Here is a 16,855-nt window from a genome sequence, read left to right as displayed (position 1 = left end):
TTTCCCAATCTTTTCCCATTGAGGAAATCTTTGGAGGTAAAAAAGAAGTTGAAACCATAAAGATTAAACTCAAGTAATTCTCTCTGTCTAAAGAACTCTTATTGATCCTCTGTCTGGGTTCAGGTTTGATATGAATGGGTCGGTCTCTTCACCTACTATATCTCCGATGCACAAGCCCTTAGGATTAGAGAGACTTTGACTGATGATGAAGAAGTTGTGTAATCTTATTGTGCTGTAAATCAAAATCTCTTTTGACCTTATTAATGTTGGAATTTTTTTCATTACACTTCTAATACAGAGCTATCTCTATAATATAAGTGAACCAAAAACTCTTTTGACCGTTATAAATATTTGTACTTTTTGCAGTAATATTGTTCAACGTTTTTTTAATACAGAGCTATCTCTGATACACGCTGTCATCTCAAACGGCTAAAACAGTACAACAAATCCTTCATCTTCTGTTTGACAAAACATCGTTAATAGATTAAGAAGTTGCGTTTAAGGAGTTTTGTTGCTGTTTTTGAATCCACTCGTCGTAATCTTTAAGTAATTGCTGAAGTAGATAAATAAAATGGTTAAACACCAGATGCTATTGCAGTATTGTTCATCTACAGTTTGTCAGTGTTTTGAAAAGAAAAAAAAAGAGATGGTACATTGGAAACCGTGCATGTAAGCGATTTTGCTAGCTTATTTCATCAATCACCCATAATACAGAAGATCTGCTCTATTCACCAGCCACACAAGATCAAAGCAGAAACATTGCCTCATTCGGCAAGTTGTTCTTAACTAGCAAACTGCTGTATAAACCTGGAACATAACCTTAAATTAGGCTTATGGTTATATCCGCCAATCATCCTTTTGACCTTCTTCTTCTCAACATTGCGTCGCATACTTTCGCTGCGTCTGCGTTATGTCTAACATTATGAACTCTAATGATATTGGCACCTCCTAAAATTCCTGTAGTAACAGTTGCAACAGTAGCAGCATCTCTGTCAGCGGCCTCAGGACGCCCACAAATATCTCCTAAAAATCTCTTCCTTGAAGGTCCTATGAGTATAGGCGCATGAGACACTGCTATACTTCTCTTAGCCATCTCTTCTCGGATTTTTTGCAGATCCATAATAATATCTAGATTATGATCTACACTCTTGGAGAAGCCAATCCCTGGATCAATCATAACCCTCCAAGCAGGAATCCCAGAGAGTTCTGCATCTCTTACTCTCAAGTAGAGTTCAGAAGCAACATCCTTGCAGACATCATTGTACTGCAAATTCTCTTTGTTCTGCATAGTACATGGATCTCCTCTCATGTGCATGGCCATATAAGGAACTCCAGATTCTGCAACAACCTTATGCATATTCGGGTCTAAGCTTCCGGCAGATACATCATTTAGAATGTCAGCTCCATTGTTTATTGCTTCTGAAGCAACCTCGGAGTTGAAAGTATCCACCGATATGAGCTTTTCCTCCATCTCTGGCATACCACGGACAGCCTCTAAAACTGGTAGTAGTCTATCTAACTCTTCTTGACTAGATATTCTCGAGGCGTTTGGTCTTGTAGACTGTGCTCCAATATCAATTATATCTGCACCCTCGGAGATCATAGAGCGAACCCGAGAAACTGCAGAATCTATGGATTGAAAGTGGCCTCCATCACTAAAGCTGTCAGGGGTAATATTAAGTATACCCATCACATGAGTCTTGTTAGAAAAATCCCAAAGTTTATCTCCAATTGGTAAAACCCTTTGTATACCATCTTTTCCAATCTGTGACTCGCCACCTAGTCTCTCCCACGCTCGAAAAATTCCACCGGGATGTGAAGTGAGTGAATGCCAATGCGCAACAGTATCATTATCAACAGCTGATCCAAGCAAATCAACCAAAGGTGCCAACACAAATGACCTTTCCCAGAGTCTCTCATGGGGTATGATCAGTTTATCAGAACATATTCTCATCTTCCCGTAGAACAATATGTCCAAATCAAGTGGTCTTGGTCCATACCGTATACCATCCACACGTCCCATGTCTCTCTCAATTGTCTTGAGAACACTCAACAGCTCATGAGGTCCAAGCTTGGTGACACCTCTCACTGCAGCATTGAGAAACCTGGGTTGGTCAGTCACATGAACGGGAGCCGTCTCGTACAAACAACTGTGCCTCGTTACACAAATGCCACCACGCTTCATCAATCTCAAAGCCTCTCTGAAGTTACTCATCCGGTTTCCAATGTTACTTCCCAAAGCAATCACAACTTCATGCTCAGTAGATTGAACTTCCACAGTTGTTGCCGAAGTTGAGAAAGCTGAGTTACATAACGCTACAATAACAAAGTAACAAATCACACATCTTTAGAAACTTTTCTAAATGGCAAACCAAAATCAGTAGTGGAATCAATAAACTAAGAAATAATTGAGTCTTTCACATTCTTCCAACGTTCAAGAAGTAGCTGAGAGTTTGATTCCCGAAGCAATAGTGACGAAAAATCAAAACTTTTTATCGACAATGACGGGTAGAGGAAGCTGAATAGCTCAGTAACAGGTACCTGGAGGAGGAAGTACAGCCGAGCGAAGTGGGGACACGAGGGAGAGAGACTTCGACGAATAGTATCGGTGGAAGCAGACGCGACTCGGAGCCACAGCCACGATCACCGCCGGATGCGGTTCTGAGAAGCGACGGAGAAGGAATCGTCCGGTTTGTGACAGCAAACGAGCCATTATTGGAGAGAGAAAGTGAAAGATGCAATGTAATGATTGTGCTGATCACTGTGGGAAGATGATGAAGGTGAAACGGGTACCAACTGAGATCCGAAAATCTGACTCGGATTAGACCCGACCCGTATATCCAAATCCAATAACCGAAACAAAGAAGCGGTTATTGATCCGGTTTAGTCATTCCGTGCCGAATTAAAACACCACAGTACCGAATAAATCAATTGAAACCAGTCCCTAAATCGATGAATCAAAGCAAAATCAAATCAAACCGGATTAGATAACCGAAAACCGAATCAAACCAACAATGATTTTTTTTCGTGTGACAATTTTGCCCTTATGTGTTGTTGTTTTTAGCTTCGAAAAGTCGATTTGCTCGATCCCCAAATCGTGGATTAGGGTGAAAAGGAACCATTTTTTATTTCTCGTCGCTGAAACAACAAATCTCAGATCGAAGAAGGATCCAATGGCGTTGAGAAGGGTTTACAGTGAAATCAAAGGGAAGAAGGTGACAGAGCTACCAGGCTATTTCAAATCGACGTTTTCGATGGAGACCGTGAAGACCTCTGTGAGGAGAGGACTCGATAACTACAACGACAAATACATTCAGACCAGCTCCGTCGAGCCTCTCCTTCACGTCTGCTTCGGAGGTATGGCTTTCTCTTACCTCGTCGCTCTCCCTAATGAGCGTCGTCATCTTGAGCACCAGCAGCATGCTAAGGAGCACGGTGGTCATTGATCTCAGAGGGAATCGTTTCGATCTCGAGATGATTTTTAGGTATTTTTGCGATTCGATCCTTTTGTTTGATTCCAAATTTTGGATTTTTGTTTTTGATAAATGTGAATTGGGATTTGGTTATATGATTTGGGGGGGGGGGGGGGGGGGGGGGGGGGTTGCATCTGTGAATTGGGTACATTTGAAGGGTGTAGTTAGTATCTGAACGTTCCATCAAAGTCAAATTTGCCATCTTTTGTTTCATTCTAAAGGATTCATCTTTAGTTTAAGAAGAGTTTATGAATTAGCAAAAGTTGTGGACTTTTTTCTAATCTGGAAATGGGTTTAATCTGTTTCAAATGTCTCTCTGGTTTCAAAATGGTTTGGTTGAGATGTGTAGTTTGGTGGCCACACAGTGACTATGTTTAAGCTTAATCAATGTACATGTTCATTGGGGGTTGATGGTTGAATTATACATTTGAAGTTCTCTATATAAATGTTATGAAGCATCATTGTCAAAAAAAAAAAAAAATGTTATGAAGCATCATCAGTGTCTCAGTTTCTAATGTATGGTGCTTGTGTTTATGAATGCAGGGATTGCTGTGAAATCTTTCTGCGATGGTGACGACTCAAGATTATGTGTGTCTTATTATTGTTTTGTTTACTTGAAATTTCCTCTGGATAATGTTGACCTAAAGGAAAAGCCTTTGTTTTGAATTTCACTCGATAGTCAATAATTGAAACATCATATCCATGAATAATGAAACTGTTTTTGTTTCTGGTGAAGCTGTGGATTCAGCATTTGTTTTATCATAATAGCTGATTGATTTGGTCTATACTTGGATCAAAAACAGAAACAGAATACCGTTCATACATGTGTTTTTTTTTTGCTGTAAATCTTGATCGTTCTATACTCATTTCCTTCAAGTCAAAGTCTACTGCTTTCTTATTGTGGCAGGGTCGTTCTTTGGACTTGTGATTAGGCTGTTTGTGAATTCATTCACATTGAACACTTGTATTTTTGTCATTTATATATGATCAATTATAGATTTCTATCAATACAAATTGGCAATGAATGTTAGAGATTCTTATCTTTTATATCCATGTCCCGGGCAAGAAGACGAAAAAAAAAAAATAGGGTAACAGTGACAATGTGACACTCTCTTACCTGTCATTATTGGGCCAAAACAAAACAAGACGTCCACAAATTAAAACTAAATCCACATCCAAATCCGGATGGGCCAACTTTTTTACTTTGCTTGCTGGCTGCTGCTATGCAGGAATTTGTGGTCGACATTATCTTTACAAAAGATGTGCTTCACATGCCTCTCGTTCCAAGGATTTAATTTATACTTGAAAACAGCAAAATGTTGGTTGACATGAGGAAGCTATATATAGGATAACACAATACATGAACATGAATATGATTATGATAGAGGTGCATTTGTGTAATCATTGAACGTATCGATTAAGTAATTTTACTGAAGTTGTTTTATACTCAAAACACGTTTAGTCGAGATCACCTTTGGGAGTATTATCTTCACGGGAAAGCCAAGACGTCTTTTCATTTCTCATCATGATACTAGCTAGATGAAAGAACGTATAGCTAACTGATAGTAGATGGCATAACAATAGTGATTGAGATAACTCGGACTTAACATATATTCCTTTTACTGCAATCAAGTTTATAAATAATCTCACATTAAAGAAAATGAGAAAATGAGAAAATGAGTTACTCTATTCTCTAATTAGGGGAAGTCATTTCAAGAAACAAAAGTCGTTCATGAATTTCATCAAAATAAAACCTTAACAATCCAACAAGAAAGATAATAAGGAACATGATAGAAGATGAATGTTCTATGACCGAACCTTTCATTAATGATACTTCATACTCAGTTAGGTTGCAAGAGCTTAAATACAAATAAATAAAGGGCCATTTAATAATGTGTGTGTATATATATAGATGACATAAATACTAAATTCAATAGCATTTTTGTCGTTACACCTAGAATTTAATAAATACTTAATACAAAAATGGTTTGTTACATAGACTCACGAAAAGTAAGTTGTCACGATTTCGCACATAACGAATTCTGTCCCTTTTGACCGAAAGACAAATTTAAAGTAACTTTAAAAAAAAATGATCAACAACAAAGGATTCTCCATAATCAGTGGGCCAGTAAAACAAAGGATTACCTCTTTCAAAACAGTTTGTGTCTATAATATTTGTTTTGTTTTGGCAGTACCAAACCAGATGTAACTTTCATGTCGTTGCAATTGTGTCTTCCACAGTGTAGAACTCGTTTTATTCCCATGAGAATAGTTCTACTGGAAATTGAAACATGCATGACTCATTTTTCTTTTATAAAAAAAAAGAAGAGGAAGTTCATATAAAACTCATAACCTAAAACGTCTACAGTAATATATATATATATTTTTGTTACATCTCTCTGTACACTTGCTAACGCCAATCCATAGCAAGTTCGGGTTAAATTGGTGGCATGACTACTGAGGATATACATAGACTCTTGACGTATTGATACAATACAAATATATAATTTAATGTCACAAAGAAATAGGATATCATAAATAATTTTATAAGTTTTGGGGGAGGTTAATTTTGGTTGGTGTAAGAGGAATCAAAATTTTGGACAAGAAGAAGGCGTCACATGACACATGATATGTTTCGACTAAACGACATATCACCTGGGAACAATCCTTCACATGTGCCTTTCGATGTTAACTTTAAACGAACACATACCTCCAACTCCAATTACTTAACTACGTTACAAAATATCTTTTTTATTCATTCTCTCAACTGTGACTATTTTGTTTTCACTGCAGCTAATGTGATAATTAAATCTCGCGTGTTCACAATAGTTTTTAATTGTAACTAGAAGTTAATTTGTGTAGGAAATATCACATCCATTCAACCATTCAACACATTAGCAGCTAAACTATAGAGAAGCACAGACTGGAGAAGCATATTAGAATGATAAATGAGTCAATAAAATTTTACGTGTGGAAATGTCAAAATAATATCTAGATATATGTATATTAATGGAGAAAACATTAATTTCTAGTTTGACCAAAGACATATGATACCTGTTGTAAATTTGAGCAGAAGAATTTTGGAATTGGAGCCAGGTAAATATATTATTTACAAAAAAAAATATATATATATATATATATATATATAAATATTATTTACAGTTTCAACACTTCCATGAGTTGTTCAAAACTCATATATAATGAGCCACGTAAATAATATTGGCACATACTGTGTGCCAATATAAATGTTGCAAGACGCACCATGAATTATTTAGAGGACTACAATCTTACAATGTACTACAGTACCATACATATCTTCATTATTACTCCAAAAAAAAAAAAAAAAAAAAGTGAGCTGTGTAATCCAAAAAAAGAAACACCAATCAAGTGGGAAATTACTGTGTTCATAATACTTTTTGGAGGGGAAGCCGCGTTTGATGATTGAAACATGGATTCTAATCAAACATCATTGCTCTCTTAATAATACTTTAGAATGAGGTCCCCCTCAAAGATTATGAAATTAATATTTGAAAACTTTTCTTTTAGTTGTAATACTTTTTCTTTACCTTTCATCACAATTTAGTCAACTATCTTTTCTCTCCCTCCTTGGACTTTCACGTACGTAAGTATTTCTTCTACCTCTTTTTGCGTATTTCTATCCAAAATTATTTCCCAATTCGTCAAAAAAGTTACCTAGGATTAGGATACTAATCACATTATTTATTTAGGGATTTTTATTAATTGATTTTTTTGCATTTTTACATACTAATTAATCGTGAAAAGAATTATGGAATAAAAATAGAGTTAATTAAAAAAAAAAAAGCATTATTGGTCTTAGCAAAGTATTCGGATTTAGGCACTTTCGCATGTGCCTTACAAATACAGGCACTTTAATTTGCTGTAAAGTCCGTTTTGCCCTTCTATTTGTGATGTCATTCTCTTCTCATCTCTTTCGTAGACCGATTAAAGCCAATTTTTTCTTTGAGGATTTATTGTTACCAATAAATCTGTACTCGAGTTTCTCTACTCAACTAGCTTGTAATCGCTCATTGTTGGCTCTGCAATTTTGTCATGTATCTCTGATCTCTCTTAGTTATTTTAGAATCCTTTAGATGGTGAAGACGAGGAGTAAGACGTCTTCAAGCTTATGCTCGTTGCTCAATTACATCCGTAGAAAAATTCAGTGAGGCGCGTCTAGACTTAAAACATCCACATCGAGAGAGGGCGATTCAAGATTGCAAGAAGGATTCCCGATTGCTCAGAAAATATGTGGCCGCACATGTAAAACGGTTTGTAACTCGGTAAATTAAAGACAGCCGGCGGACTCAACGCCGCCTCAGATTTCAATCCCAGATTAAATTCAGACTTTATGCTCTAAGCTTGTAATCGTGTTGTCTGGGTGGTATAGGATTTGTCAAATTTGAAGTTAAATAAACGTCTCTCACTATATTTTACCACCAAACTATATATCAATGAGTGATGGCTCTCAGGATCAAGTTGGAGGTACACCATTCCCTATTTTTCTTTGCTTATGTATTATCTACAAGTGTCGAGCAACCTTTATTTCATATATACATAGTCCTCAGGATTTTCGTTTTAAAAGACGGATGGCTAACCAGTTCTAGATGAAACAATTGCTGATTTGTTTTCTTCCGGTGGTGAAGGCTAGTCATTTTACAGCTTTCTGCTCTATCATTTACGTTTCATGTAGAAACTAATGTTTAATATTAATTTTGTACATTGTACTTGTTTGATATTGACATCATCATGTTATCTCTCATGTGAGATTCATGTCCAAAACTTAAATTTTGCTGATTTGTTTATGAAATTTCATGAACTTTTTTATGTGTTTTACTCTCTTAACTTTTCTTTCTCACTCGTTTGACTTTTAAAATTCCTAAGGAATTGAACACTTTGTCTGAAGGTAAGGAGATAATATTTGGCATTGTGCATTTTGTCACTGCAATTTTAATTGGTTTCCCTTTGGGTTTAGTCATCTGCCTTGGTTTTAGGGCATAGTTTTGAACACTCACTCAGCTGCACTCACTCCATCGTTAAATTGGTTTCCCTTGGGTTTAGTCATCTGCCTTGGCTTTAGGGTATAGTTTTGAACACTCACTCTATCGTTAAATTTGTTTCCCTTGGGTTTAGTCATTTGTCTTGGCTTTAGGGTATAGTTTTGAACACACACTCCATCGTTAAATTTGTTTTCCTTGGTTTTAGGGACTAGGGTATAGTTTTGAACACTCACTTTATCGTTAAATTTGTTTCCCTTGGGTTTAGTCATCTGTCTTGGCTTTAGGGTATAGTTTTGAACACTCACTTCATCATTAAATTGGTTTCCCTTGGGTTCATTCATCCCTCTTGGCTTTAGGGTATAATTATGATTTATGAACACCGAAGAACAGGAGCGTACCTGGGGGAACAGGAGAGGACTAGAGGATGCATGTTGATTGAGTAGGAGAGCGAGCAATCAACTCTGCTGCCAACGAGGCTGAGAAGCCGGTGTGACTTGACGATAAAACACATATTAAGGTTTGCATGGACAAAGAAACACTGAAAGCATTATGTATTTTATCAATGTATTCTCTTGCTTCTCTTTTCAAGCGTTACATGTTTAATGACATGACGTCAGCAACCCATTTATTCACTGACCATTAAGATTCTCGCTCATTCTCTCAAGGGTAATATTGTCCGAAAAAACTGAAATTTGCTCTACAGTTAAAGTATACTGTATATAATGCCTAAAACCGAAAGTCCTACCCAAATAATGCCTATTTTGACAATATTCCCATAAAAATACTCATACATATTCACTTTAATAGCTAGTACTTATTATAATACTACACCAACCTCGTATTTGTGTGGTAAAAACACCCTAAATCTTTCAAAAGTAATTTAAAGATTATTAAAAACATAAATCTTGCAAAAGTTACATATCTGTGAGAGTCTCCATTATCCACGGTTCGTTGTCGCCTTAACAATGTTTTTTTAAAGAAGTAATTAGAACAAAGATTAACGAATTAAGAAAAAAAAGAACAAAAACCCTAATAAATCTCTAAAGTCCACACACACACTCTCTCTCTTCGTCTCTCATCACTTAAAACTTGTCACTTACACTTCATCAATCTCTCATTTATCTCTGTTTTTTTCTCCTTCATTCTTTTGCAAGATCTCTTTTTTTCTCTTCCCAACAAAAAAAAAAAAAAAAAAAAAGAGGAAAAAACAAAACTTGAGAATCATAGTTTCTCTTTTTATCAATCCGTTCAGATTGTTCAAATCTATCTGCACATTTTGATTTATGTGGTGAGTAATCTCACCATCTCCTTCTCAAATTTGCTTTTGCTTTTTTATTTTTCTTGATTCGTTTCGTGAATCCAAGTAAGTTTTACCCTTTTCTGTTTTTTTGCTTTTTGGCTTTATTCCATTGAAGTTTCAAGTTATGAGGATCCTCTTTGTAAATGTAGAAACTTTTTTTTTTTTTTTGTATTGGTTTGTTTCTTCTGGGTTTGTTATATTTGCTTATTCCTTGCTTGGATGATTTGTGCAAGTGGGTTAATTCTTCTTTATCTTAAATATTTTGATGTGTGTTTACAATTTTTTCAAGATTTGTTTTTTATTTTATTTTATTTGTCTTTCTCTGTCTCACTGATTGCTCAGTAACAGTAACTACTGTAGTCTCTTCAAACAGTTGATTTTGTCTAGAGAAGGTTGGTTTACCAATCTACAGTGAGATTGAAGTCTCTCAAGTTTTTGTGTTGGTTGTTAGTTTGGGACTGGCCTTGTAAAACCTTTAAGCTTTTAGCCTCAGAGAATATTTGATTTTCAGTTGTCTGATTTAGAAAGTTTAGTCTTTTTGTCACTCTGAAAGAGAGCATAGCTATATCATAAGGTCTGTGAAAGAGTGAGATTAATTGATCATTGTTGTTTTAGAATTTGTATGTGGTGGTTTGTGATTGTTGCTGTGGATAGATATTGTTGTTTTTCAAGGATGCTAATACTTCTCATTGGATTTTGATGCTGCAGAGTAGTCTCTAGCGAATCAAGGCGGTGCTTCTTTCGTGAGAAGCAAGATGGATGTCTGGTGTAAAGTTCTCGTCTTTTTCACATGTTTCTTCTCTGTGACAGCAGAGATTTACATTGTGACTATGGAAGGAGAACCAATCATCAGTTACAAAGGTGGTGATAATGGTTTTGAAGCGACTGCTGTGGAATCTGATGAGAAAATTGATACGACAAGGTACTTTGTGTTTTCTCTTCTTCTTCTTGATTAAATGCTTTCTAATTGTTGCTTGCTAGAGTAACAATCTGTGCCTTGTTTTTGGCAGTGAATTGGTGACATCATACGCCCGTCACCTCGAGAGGAAACATGACATGCTTCTTGGAATGCTCTTTGAGGAAGGATCATACAAAAAGCTTTACAGCTATAAACATCTTATAAATGGATTTGCAGCTCACGTTTCTCCTGATCAGGTGAACTCCGATTTGAGACAGTCTCTACAGATTTCCTTTCAATGTTTAATTTGTAGCTCCTTACAGTGTTCCACTATATTAGTAGGCGGAAATGCTTCGTCGCGCGCCTGGTGTGAAGTCAGTGAACAGAGATTGGAAAGTGAGGAAACTCACCACACATACACCACAGTTTTTGGGATTACCAACTGATGTTTGGCCAACTGGTGGGGGTTATGATAGAGCAGGAGAAGATATTGTTATTGGCTTTATTGACTCAGGGATTTTTCCGCATCACCCAAGTTTTGCTTCTCACCACACATCAGTACCTTATGGCCCTCATCCTAGTTACAAAGGGAAATGCGAAGAAGATCCTCATACTAGGAAGAGTTTCTGCAACGGGAAGATCATAGGAGCGCAGCATTTTGCTGAAGCTGCTAAAGCAGCTGGTGCATTTAATCCGGATATTGACTATGCTTCGCCAATGGATGGCGATGGACATGGAAGGTTTGTTTTGTTTATTTTTGTAGCAATATACAACATTGAATTGTATGAAAAGCTTCTTAGTTTTTTCCCAATGGATATTAGTTTTAGGATATGGTAGGAGCAAGCCTTACATTCGCAGAATATGCTTAATTCACATATGATTCGTATTCTTCTTTTTGATCTAACGAAAAATTCGCCTTTCAGTCACACAGCAGCTATTGCAGCTGGGAATAATGGTATACCTGTGAGGATGCACGGCTATGAGTTTGGAAAAGCAAGTGGGATGGCTCCTCGTGCAAGGTAGATAGATAATCAATCCATAAATTGGTGGCTTTATAGACATTTATGTTCCTTTCTTCTAAATTAAAAGCTATCTTGTGTCAGGATTGCGGTTTACAAAGCTCTCTACCGGCTTTTTGGAGGCTTTGTGGCTGATGTGGTTGCTGCCATTGACCAGGTGAGCAAGAACTTAGCAAACAACTAAATTGGATAGACCAAATTTTACCGAATATATGAAATAATGATTTCTCCTGCTGGATTTATTCTAGCTTCTTCAAAGCTCTGTTTCTTCGTTCTGTTTTGAGAAGTTCATGAGTGCAATAATCTCTTGAACTGCTAACTTCCATGAATATCTAATATCTACTACTGGTCAAGAAGTTTCTCTACAAATTTCGTCATTTAAACATGTATGCTTTTCTGAGCAGGCTGTTCATGATGGAGTAGATATTTTGAGTCTCTCGGTTGGTCCAAACAGTCCTCCAGCTACTACAAAGACAACATTCTTAAATCCGTTTGATGCTACACTTCTTGGGGCTGTAAAAGCTGGTGTTTTTGTTGCTCAAGCTGCTGGAAACGGAGGTCCCTTTCCGAAAACTCTGGTTTCATACAGCCCTTGGATAACTACTGTGGCTGCTGCAATTGATGATCGCAGATACAAAAATCATCTGACCCTTGGAAATGGAAAAATGCTGGCTGGGATGGGATTATCCCGTAAGTTTTGTCCTTTCTCTGTTCTATACACTATATAGATCCACACACTAATCTTATTTATGAACAGAACGTTAGTTCATTCTGCGTTTTTTGATGAATAATAATGTGTTTGTGCAGCTTCTACTCGACCTCATCGTTCGTACAAGATGGTCTCTGCAAATGATGTTCTGCTTGGTTCTTCCGGTATGAAATACAATCCGTCGGATTGCCAGAAGCCAGAAGTTTTGAACAAAAAATTGGTCGAAGGAAACATTCTGCTTTGTGGATATTCTTTCAACTTTGTTGCTGGTTCAGCTTCCATCAAGAAAGTTGCTGAAACTGCCAAGCATCTAGGCGCTGCTGGTTTCGTTCTTGTTGTCGAAAATGTTTCTCCAGGAACAAAATTCGATCCTGTTCCTTCTTGCATTCCTGGGATTCTGATTACAGATGTCTCTAAGTCAATGGTAACACAGTTTTGTTGCGTTCACTATACAGTTATTCCCTTACTCATCTTTTCCTCAACTTGGAATGCCATTTTTTCTTCTCTAGGATTTGATTGATTACTACAATGTCTCGACGTCAAGAGACTGGATGGGAAGGGTAAAGGAATTTAAAGCTGAAGGAAGCATCGGAGACGGTTTGGAACCCATTCTTCACAAATCTGCACCTGAAGTAGCTCTGTTCTCAGCTCGAGGACCCAACACTAAAGATTTCAGCTTTCAAGATGCTGATCTTCTGAAACCAGATATTCTTGCTCCAGGCTCTTTAATATGGTCTGCCTGGTCTGAAAATGGAACAGACGAGGCTAATTATGTTGGTAAGCTAATCCTCAACTCGTGCCAGAATTTATTCTTAACTACTCTATAGCAAGAAACTAAATGGTTAGGTTTTTGACTATTGAGCAGGCGAAGGATTTGCACTAATATCTGGCACAAGCATGGCTGCACCACATATTGCGGGTATAGCTGCTCTGGTGAAACAGAAGCATCCTCTATGGAGTCCAGCTGCCATTAAATCAGCTTTGATGACGACTTCAACAGTCATAGATCGAGCAGGAAGGCCTCTCCAAGCACAGCAATATTCTGAAAGAGAGACAATAACGCTAGTTAAAGCAACTCCATTTGATTATGGAAGTGGTCATGTCAATCCAAGCGCTGCTCTAGACCCTGGTCTCATCTTTGATGCAGGTACATTCTCTTTTTTTTTTTTTTTTTTTTTTTTTTTTTTTTTTTTGTCAGGTACATTCTCTTTACTCAATTGACATAAACCACGGTTTTCTTTACTTCCTCTTCAATCTTTATTCAGTACGTTTATATAGCCATATCTTAATGATTGATTGGATTTTTCTTGAAGGTTATGAGGACTATATAGGGTTCTTGTGCACCACACCTGGTATCGATGCTCACGAGATAACAAACTTCACAAACACTCCCTGCAATTTCAAAATGGTTCATCCTTCAAACTTCAACACGCCATCCATAGCCATCTCTCATCTCGTGAGAACTCAAACCGTGACGAGAAGAGTAACAAATGTTGCAGATGAAGAAACATACACAATCACATCGAGGATGGAGCCAGCAATCGCCATAGAAGTGAGTCCTCCTGCAATGACAGTAAGAGCGGGCGCTTCTAGAACCTTCTCGGTGACTCTAACAGTGAGATCAGTGACCGGAGCTTACAGCTTCGGAGAGGTTACATTGAAAGGAAGCCGAGGGCATAAAGTGACTCTCCCAGTGGTTGCTATGGGACAAAAGAGATGAAGAAAAAATATGAGATTTTGTAATATTATTATTGTTATTATTTTTGTAATATACAGTAATAATAAGGTAGTTTTGTGTCTTGAGTATAAAAGAATAACACAGTTTGTATAATTAGTTTATTTTTGTTTGTCTTTTTAAAAACTCAATTTATGAGATAATAATAGTAATATGATTAAATGATATACATATATAGCTCTGTTAACTACCAATATTGTTATTTTAACATTGAAATGTTAAGAATCAAGAAGCTCACAATCAGTCCTCTGGAAATAAACATTCATGGTTCGAAGATCATAACCAACATTATAACTCTGTTGAGCCATGGCACCAATAACGCTCATATCATCAAAGGCGTTCATATTCATAGCCAAGCAAAATCTGTCTCCACTGTCACTGCTAACGAACAAGCTCTGAACGTCTAACGCCAGCTCAGCGCCGCCGGCGAAATGGAACGTGACGACGGGAAAGCCGTAGAGATCAAGTTTAAGATTCCCTTCGTAGCAAGGATTTGTGTACTGCTCCCAACCTTGAACTCGCCTGAGAACTTCTCCTAGGAAAAAGTCAATTTCTTCAGAGAGAGTTTCGTAAGCTTCCCTGGCTAAAATAGTTGGTGAGCAGCCTGTGTCGATGACCGTGCCTCCTTGGGACCCGTATCTCTTGAAAACGCCGGGTTCGATATCGAGAAGTTTATCTCCCAAAGAGATTGCTTGGAGGTCAAGGTAGTAACGGTCTTGGAATATCTGTAAAGGCGTTGGGTCGCCTTCGATGTTGGCGCCATCTCCGAGGATCAAGATGTTGTGAGGGTAAGTTGGATCGCCTACGTTGCCAAAGCAGTATGAGAATTTGGAGCCGAAATTGCGGGTTACTATGGAGAATGTACCAGGACCTAAACCTAGCACGCCGCTGTATTGAGTGAAACCGGAGTTCTCTTGTCCGCAGCCGAAAACAATGTTTGGTTTAGAGATTAAACCGTCGTCAGATGTTTGAAATGTGAGTTTTTCTTCAGCTAAAACGCCTCTGGTGTTAGAATAGTCGCGGTAGCGTAGGTGATATTGGCAGTTTCCAGTCTTTTCGTCACGAAAGATTTGGGGCATGGCGTGTGGTGCGGATTCACAGGAAGCATTACGGTAAGTTGAAGATCTTGAAGGGTGGAAAAAGGGAATGGTTTGAGGGTAGCATTTGCAGGGAAGACATTGGACCCAAGTTAGGTCACTACCTGTGTCTATGAGTAAGAGTTGCGGCACCGGTGGATTGCCGATAGAGATGTTTGCAAGGAATGCTGCTGGATTCGAAATAGGAGTGACATGTGAGACGACATCAACTGTCTCCGTGGTCCTCAAGTTATCTAGGCGAGAAACGGGGATTGACTTGGGATGCAGGTAACTAGCTTTTGTTTTCGGTGGTTCTTGGGTTTTGATTGATTTTGTGTGTAATAGTCTTAGCGTAAGTCCGGGATGCGAGGTGCATTGCTTTGGATACATGAGAGCGAATAGAGTGGTCAGAAGAGCAGCACGAATACGTAATGTTAGAGAGATGGTCATTTGATAAATCACAAAATGTGGTTTTACTTCCAATCCTTTTAATGTGAGTCGAAAGAACAATATATATGACATTGAATCTTTGTGTGAACTTTTATTTTTTTTCGTATGTAAGATTTATTTTCTTGCATGATTCATTGATTTTACTAACATAACTTCAACACATACCAAGCTGATTATATTCTAGGCCAAAAAAAAAAAAGATCGCGTCCATATATGTATCACTCACGTGTTTAATCTAGATTCAAATATATATGTTGTCAACAAAAAGAGTACCCCGATCATATGTATCAACTTTATTTTTTCGTTCTAGATATATTTTCAGAGAAGAGTAATCAACGAATCACGATCATGAATATCACATTGGGATTTTTGTAAACTAAACAAACAATTCTTGCCATCAGTTCCTCTTTAAAGCTCAGCACTTCATGCTCAGTACTGTAACTAAGAAAACGTAAAGATTCCTTAATTTGCACCTAAAACTTTTAAAAATAATATATATTTTTATTCATCCTCTTTGGGTCTTCTTGTTCTCAAACTATTCTTATTCACCCTGACCAATCTATTCCGCATGTCTAGTCTTATCCCATCTTAAAGGAGAGTAGGGGCAGATTAGTTTTTTTTTTTTCTGTAATTTTTATTTTAGGTTGAGCTATAAATGCATTCACACATTATTTATCTCATACCTACGAACCTTCTTAAAAATTAAGATACACAATATAAAAGTTTTACTGAATATCACGTTGCCATCAACAACTCGACTCCTCAGATAATTCGTAAAAAGCTTGGAACAACATTTAAAAAAAAATAACAAAACAATCTCAAGTCAGGTAGACGTTTACCAAAAAGAAAAAGCAAAAAGAAGAAGTACCAGACATATTTTGGAAACCTAAACACATTTCGAAAACCTGTCATAACTAAAAAAAGACAAATCCTATATATCAATGCGGTGACATATGGGTTTAGACGCTTAGTATTGATGTGAGCATAATATGCTGATTCGTCATTCTCCTTTATTGGGTCACCATAATATGATTTGGTATTCTCGTTGATCGGTTCAACATGACATGCTGATTTGGTATCCTCGTTAGTTGGACAATATTGCTTAATCTGGTCATGATTTGTAACTGTTTGGACATGTTCACCAATGTTGAATGTCCCACCTACGCGAGCCTGTGAA

The 16,855-nt window shown here is 37.3% G+C and overlaps 4 protein-coding genes and 2 long non-coding RNA genes across 20 annotated transcripts; 3 read left to right on the top strand and 3 right to left on the bottom strand.

The window, feature by feature from the left end:
- Positions 1-572: 572 nt before the first annotated feature.
- Positions 573-3,067, bottom strand: LOC104721861 (folate synthesis bifunctional protein, mitochondrial). Its single transcript, XM_010439932.3, has 2 exons — positions 2,542-3,067; positions 573-2,316 (listed from the first exon to the last, which is right to left on the bottom strand). The coding sequence occupies exons 1-2, from the start codon at positions 2,711-2,713 to the stop codon at positions 851-853; spliced, it is 1,638 nt and encodes a 545-aa protein (XP_010438234.1). The 5' UTR covers positions 2,714-3,067; the 3' UTR covers positions 573-850.
- Positions 3,068-3,112: 45 nt separating this feature from the next.
- Positions 3,113-4,208, top strand: LOC104721859 (uncharacterized). Its single transcript, XM_010439931.3, has 2 exons — positions 3,113-3,485; positions 4,017-4,208. Exon 1 carries the CDS (start codon positions 3,174-3,176, stop codon positions 3,444-3,446), a length of 273 nt encoding a protein of 90 aa, XP_010438233.1. The 5' UTR covers positions 3,113-3,173; the 3' UTR covers positions 3,447-3,485; positions 4,017-4,208.
- LOC109127560 (uncharacterized) lies at positions 4,015-5,336 on the bottom strand. The gene is made up of 2 exons (XR_015572774.1): positions 4,946-5,336; positions 4,015-4,774 (listed from the first exon to the last, which is right to left on the bottom strand). It is a non-coding gene; the product is annotated as an uncharacterized LOC109127560 (long non-coding RNA).
- A 2,128-nt stretch (positions 5,337-7,464) lies between these two features.
- On the top strand, positions 7,465-9,155 carry LOC147933649 (uncharacterized). Of its 2 annotated transcripts, XR_015572772.1 has the most exons (3): positions 7,465-7,762; positions 7,882-8,465; positions 8,757-9,155. It is a non-coding gene; the product is annotated as an uncharacterized LOC147933649 (long non-coding RNA). The 2 variants fall into 2 exon arrangements; XR_015572773.1 differs by lacking the exon at positions 8,757-9,155 and having other exon boundaries at positions 7,468-7,774; positions 7,882-8,318.
- Positions 9,156-9,407: 252 nt separating this feature from the next.
- LOC104721858 (subtilisin-like protease SBT2.6) lies at positions 9,408-14,319 on the top strand. 14 transcript variants are annotated; one of them, XM_087475859.1, is made up of 11 exons: positions 9,408-9,779; positions 10,500-10,713; positions 10,802-10,946; positions 11,032-11,429; positions 11,613-11,708; positions 11,793-11,865; positions 12,113-12,398; positions 12,516-12,841; positions 12,927-13,194; positions 13,283-13,564; positions 13,731-14,319. In XM_087475859.1, exons 2-11 carry the CDS (start codon positions 10,547-10,549, stop codon positions 14,135-14,137), a joined length of 2,448 nt encoding a protein of 815 aa, XP_087331985.1. In that variant the 5' UTR covers positions 9,408-9,779; positions 10,500-10,546; the 3' UTR covers positions 14,138-14,319. The 14 variants fall into 14 exon arrangements, with proteins under 14 accessions (XP_087331985.1, XP_087331987.1, XP_087331992.1 ...); XM_087475861.1 differs by having other exon boundaries at positions 9,459-9,779; positions 10,505-10,713; XM_087475866.1 differs by having other exon boundaries at positions 9,475-9,779; positions 11,029-11,429.
- LOC104721857 (aspartyl protease UND) lies at positions 14,284-15,693 on the bottom strand. The gene has a single exon (XM_010439925.2). It carries the CDS (start codon positions 15,676-15,678, stop codon positions 14,371-14,373), a length of 1,308 nt encoding a protein of 435 aa, XP_010438227.1. The 5' UTR covers positions 15,679-15,693; the 3' UTR covers positions 14,284-14,370.
- Between the last annotated feature and the right edge of the window lie 1,162 nt (positions 15,694-16,855).

The sequence above is a fragment of the Camelina sativa genome, chromosome 11 (genome assembly GCF_030686135.1).
Source record: "Camelina sativa cultivar CO46 ecotype springtype chromosome 11, ASM3068613v1".
In the NCBI taxonomy this organism is placed as follows: Eukaryota; Viridiplantae; Streptophyta; class Magnoliopsida; order Brassicales; family Brassicaceae; genus Camelina; species Camelina sativa.
The sequence above is the reverse complement of the archived record's forward strand: the minus strand, read 5'-3'. Positions and strand labels throughout refer to the sequence as shown.

What these genes read in the sequence shown, in the direction of transcription:
- LOC104721858 (XM_087475859.1), top strand. Translation starts at nt 10,547, where the DNA reads ATGGATGTCTGGTGTAAAGTTCTCGTCTTTTTCACATGTTTCTTCTCT. An exon ending in GGGATGGCTCCTCGTGCAAG is followed by an intron (nt 11,709 to 11,792) that starts GTAGATAGATAA and finishes ATCTTGTGTCAG; the next exon opens with GATTGCGGTTTACAAAGCTC. An exon ending in TGGTCTCATCTTTGATGCAG is followed by an intron (nt 13,565 to 13,730) that starts GTACATTCTCTT and finishes TTTTTCTTGAAG; the next exon opens with GTTATGAGGACTATATAGGG.
- LOC104721861 (XM_010439932.3), bottom strand. Translation starts at nt 2,713, where the DNA reads ATGGCTCGTTTGCTGTCACAAACCGGACGATTCCTTCTCCGTCGCTTC. An exon ending in GGCTGTACTTCCTCCTCCAG is followed by an intron (nt 2,317 to 2,541) that starts GTACCTGTTACT and finishes TTGTTATTGTAG; the next exon opens with CGTTATGTAACTCAGCTTTC.
- LOC104721857 (XM_010439925.2), bottom strand. Translation starts at nt 15,678, where the DNA reads ATGACCATCTCTCTAACATTACGTATTCGTGCTGCTCTTCTGACCACT.
- LOC104721859 (XM_010439931.3), top strand. Translation starts at nt 3,174, where the DNA reads ATGGCGTTGAGAAGGGTTTACAGTGAAATCAAAGGGAAGAAGGTGACA.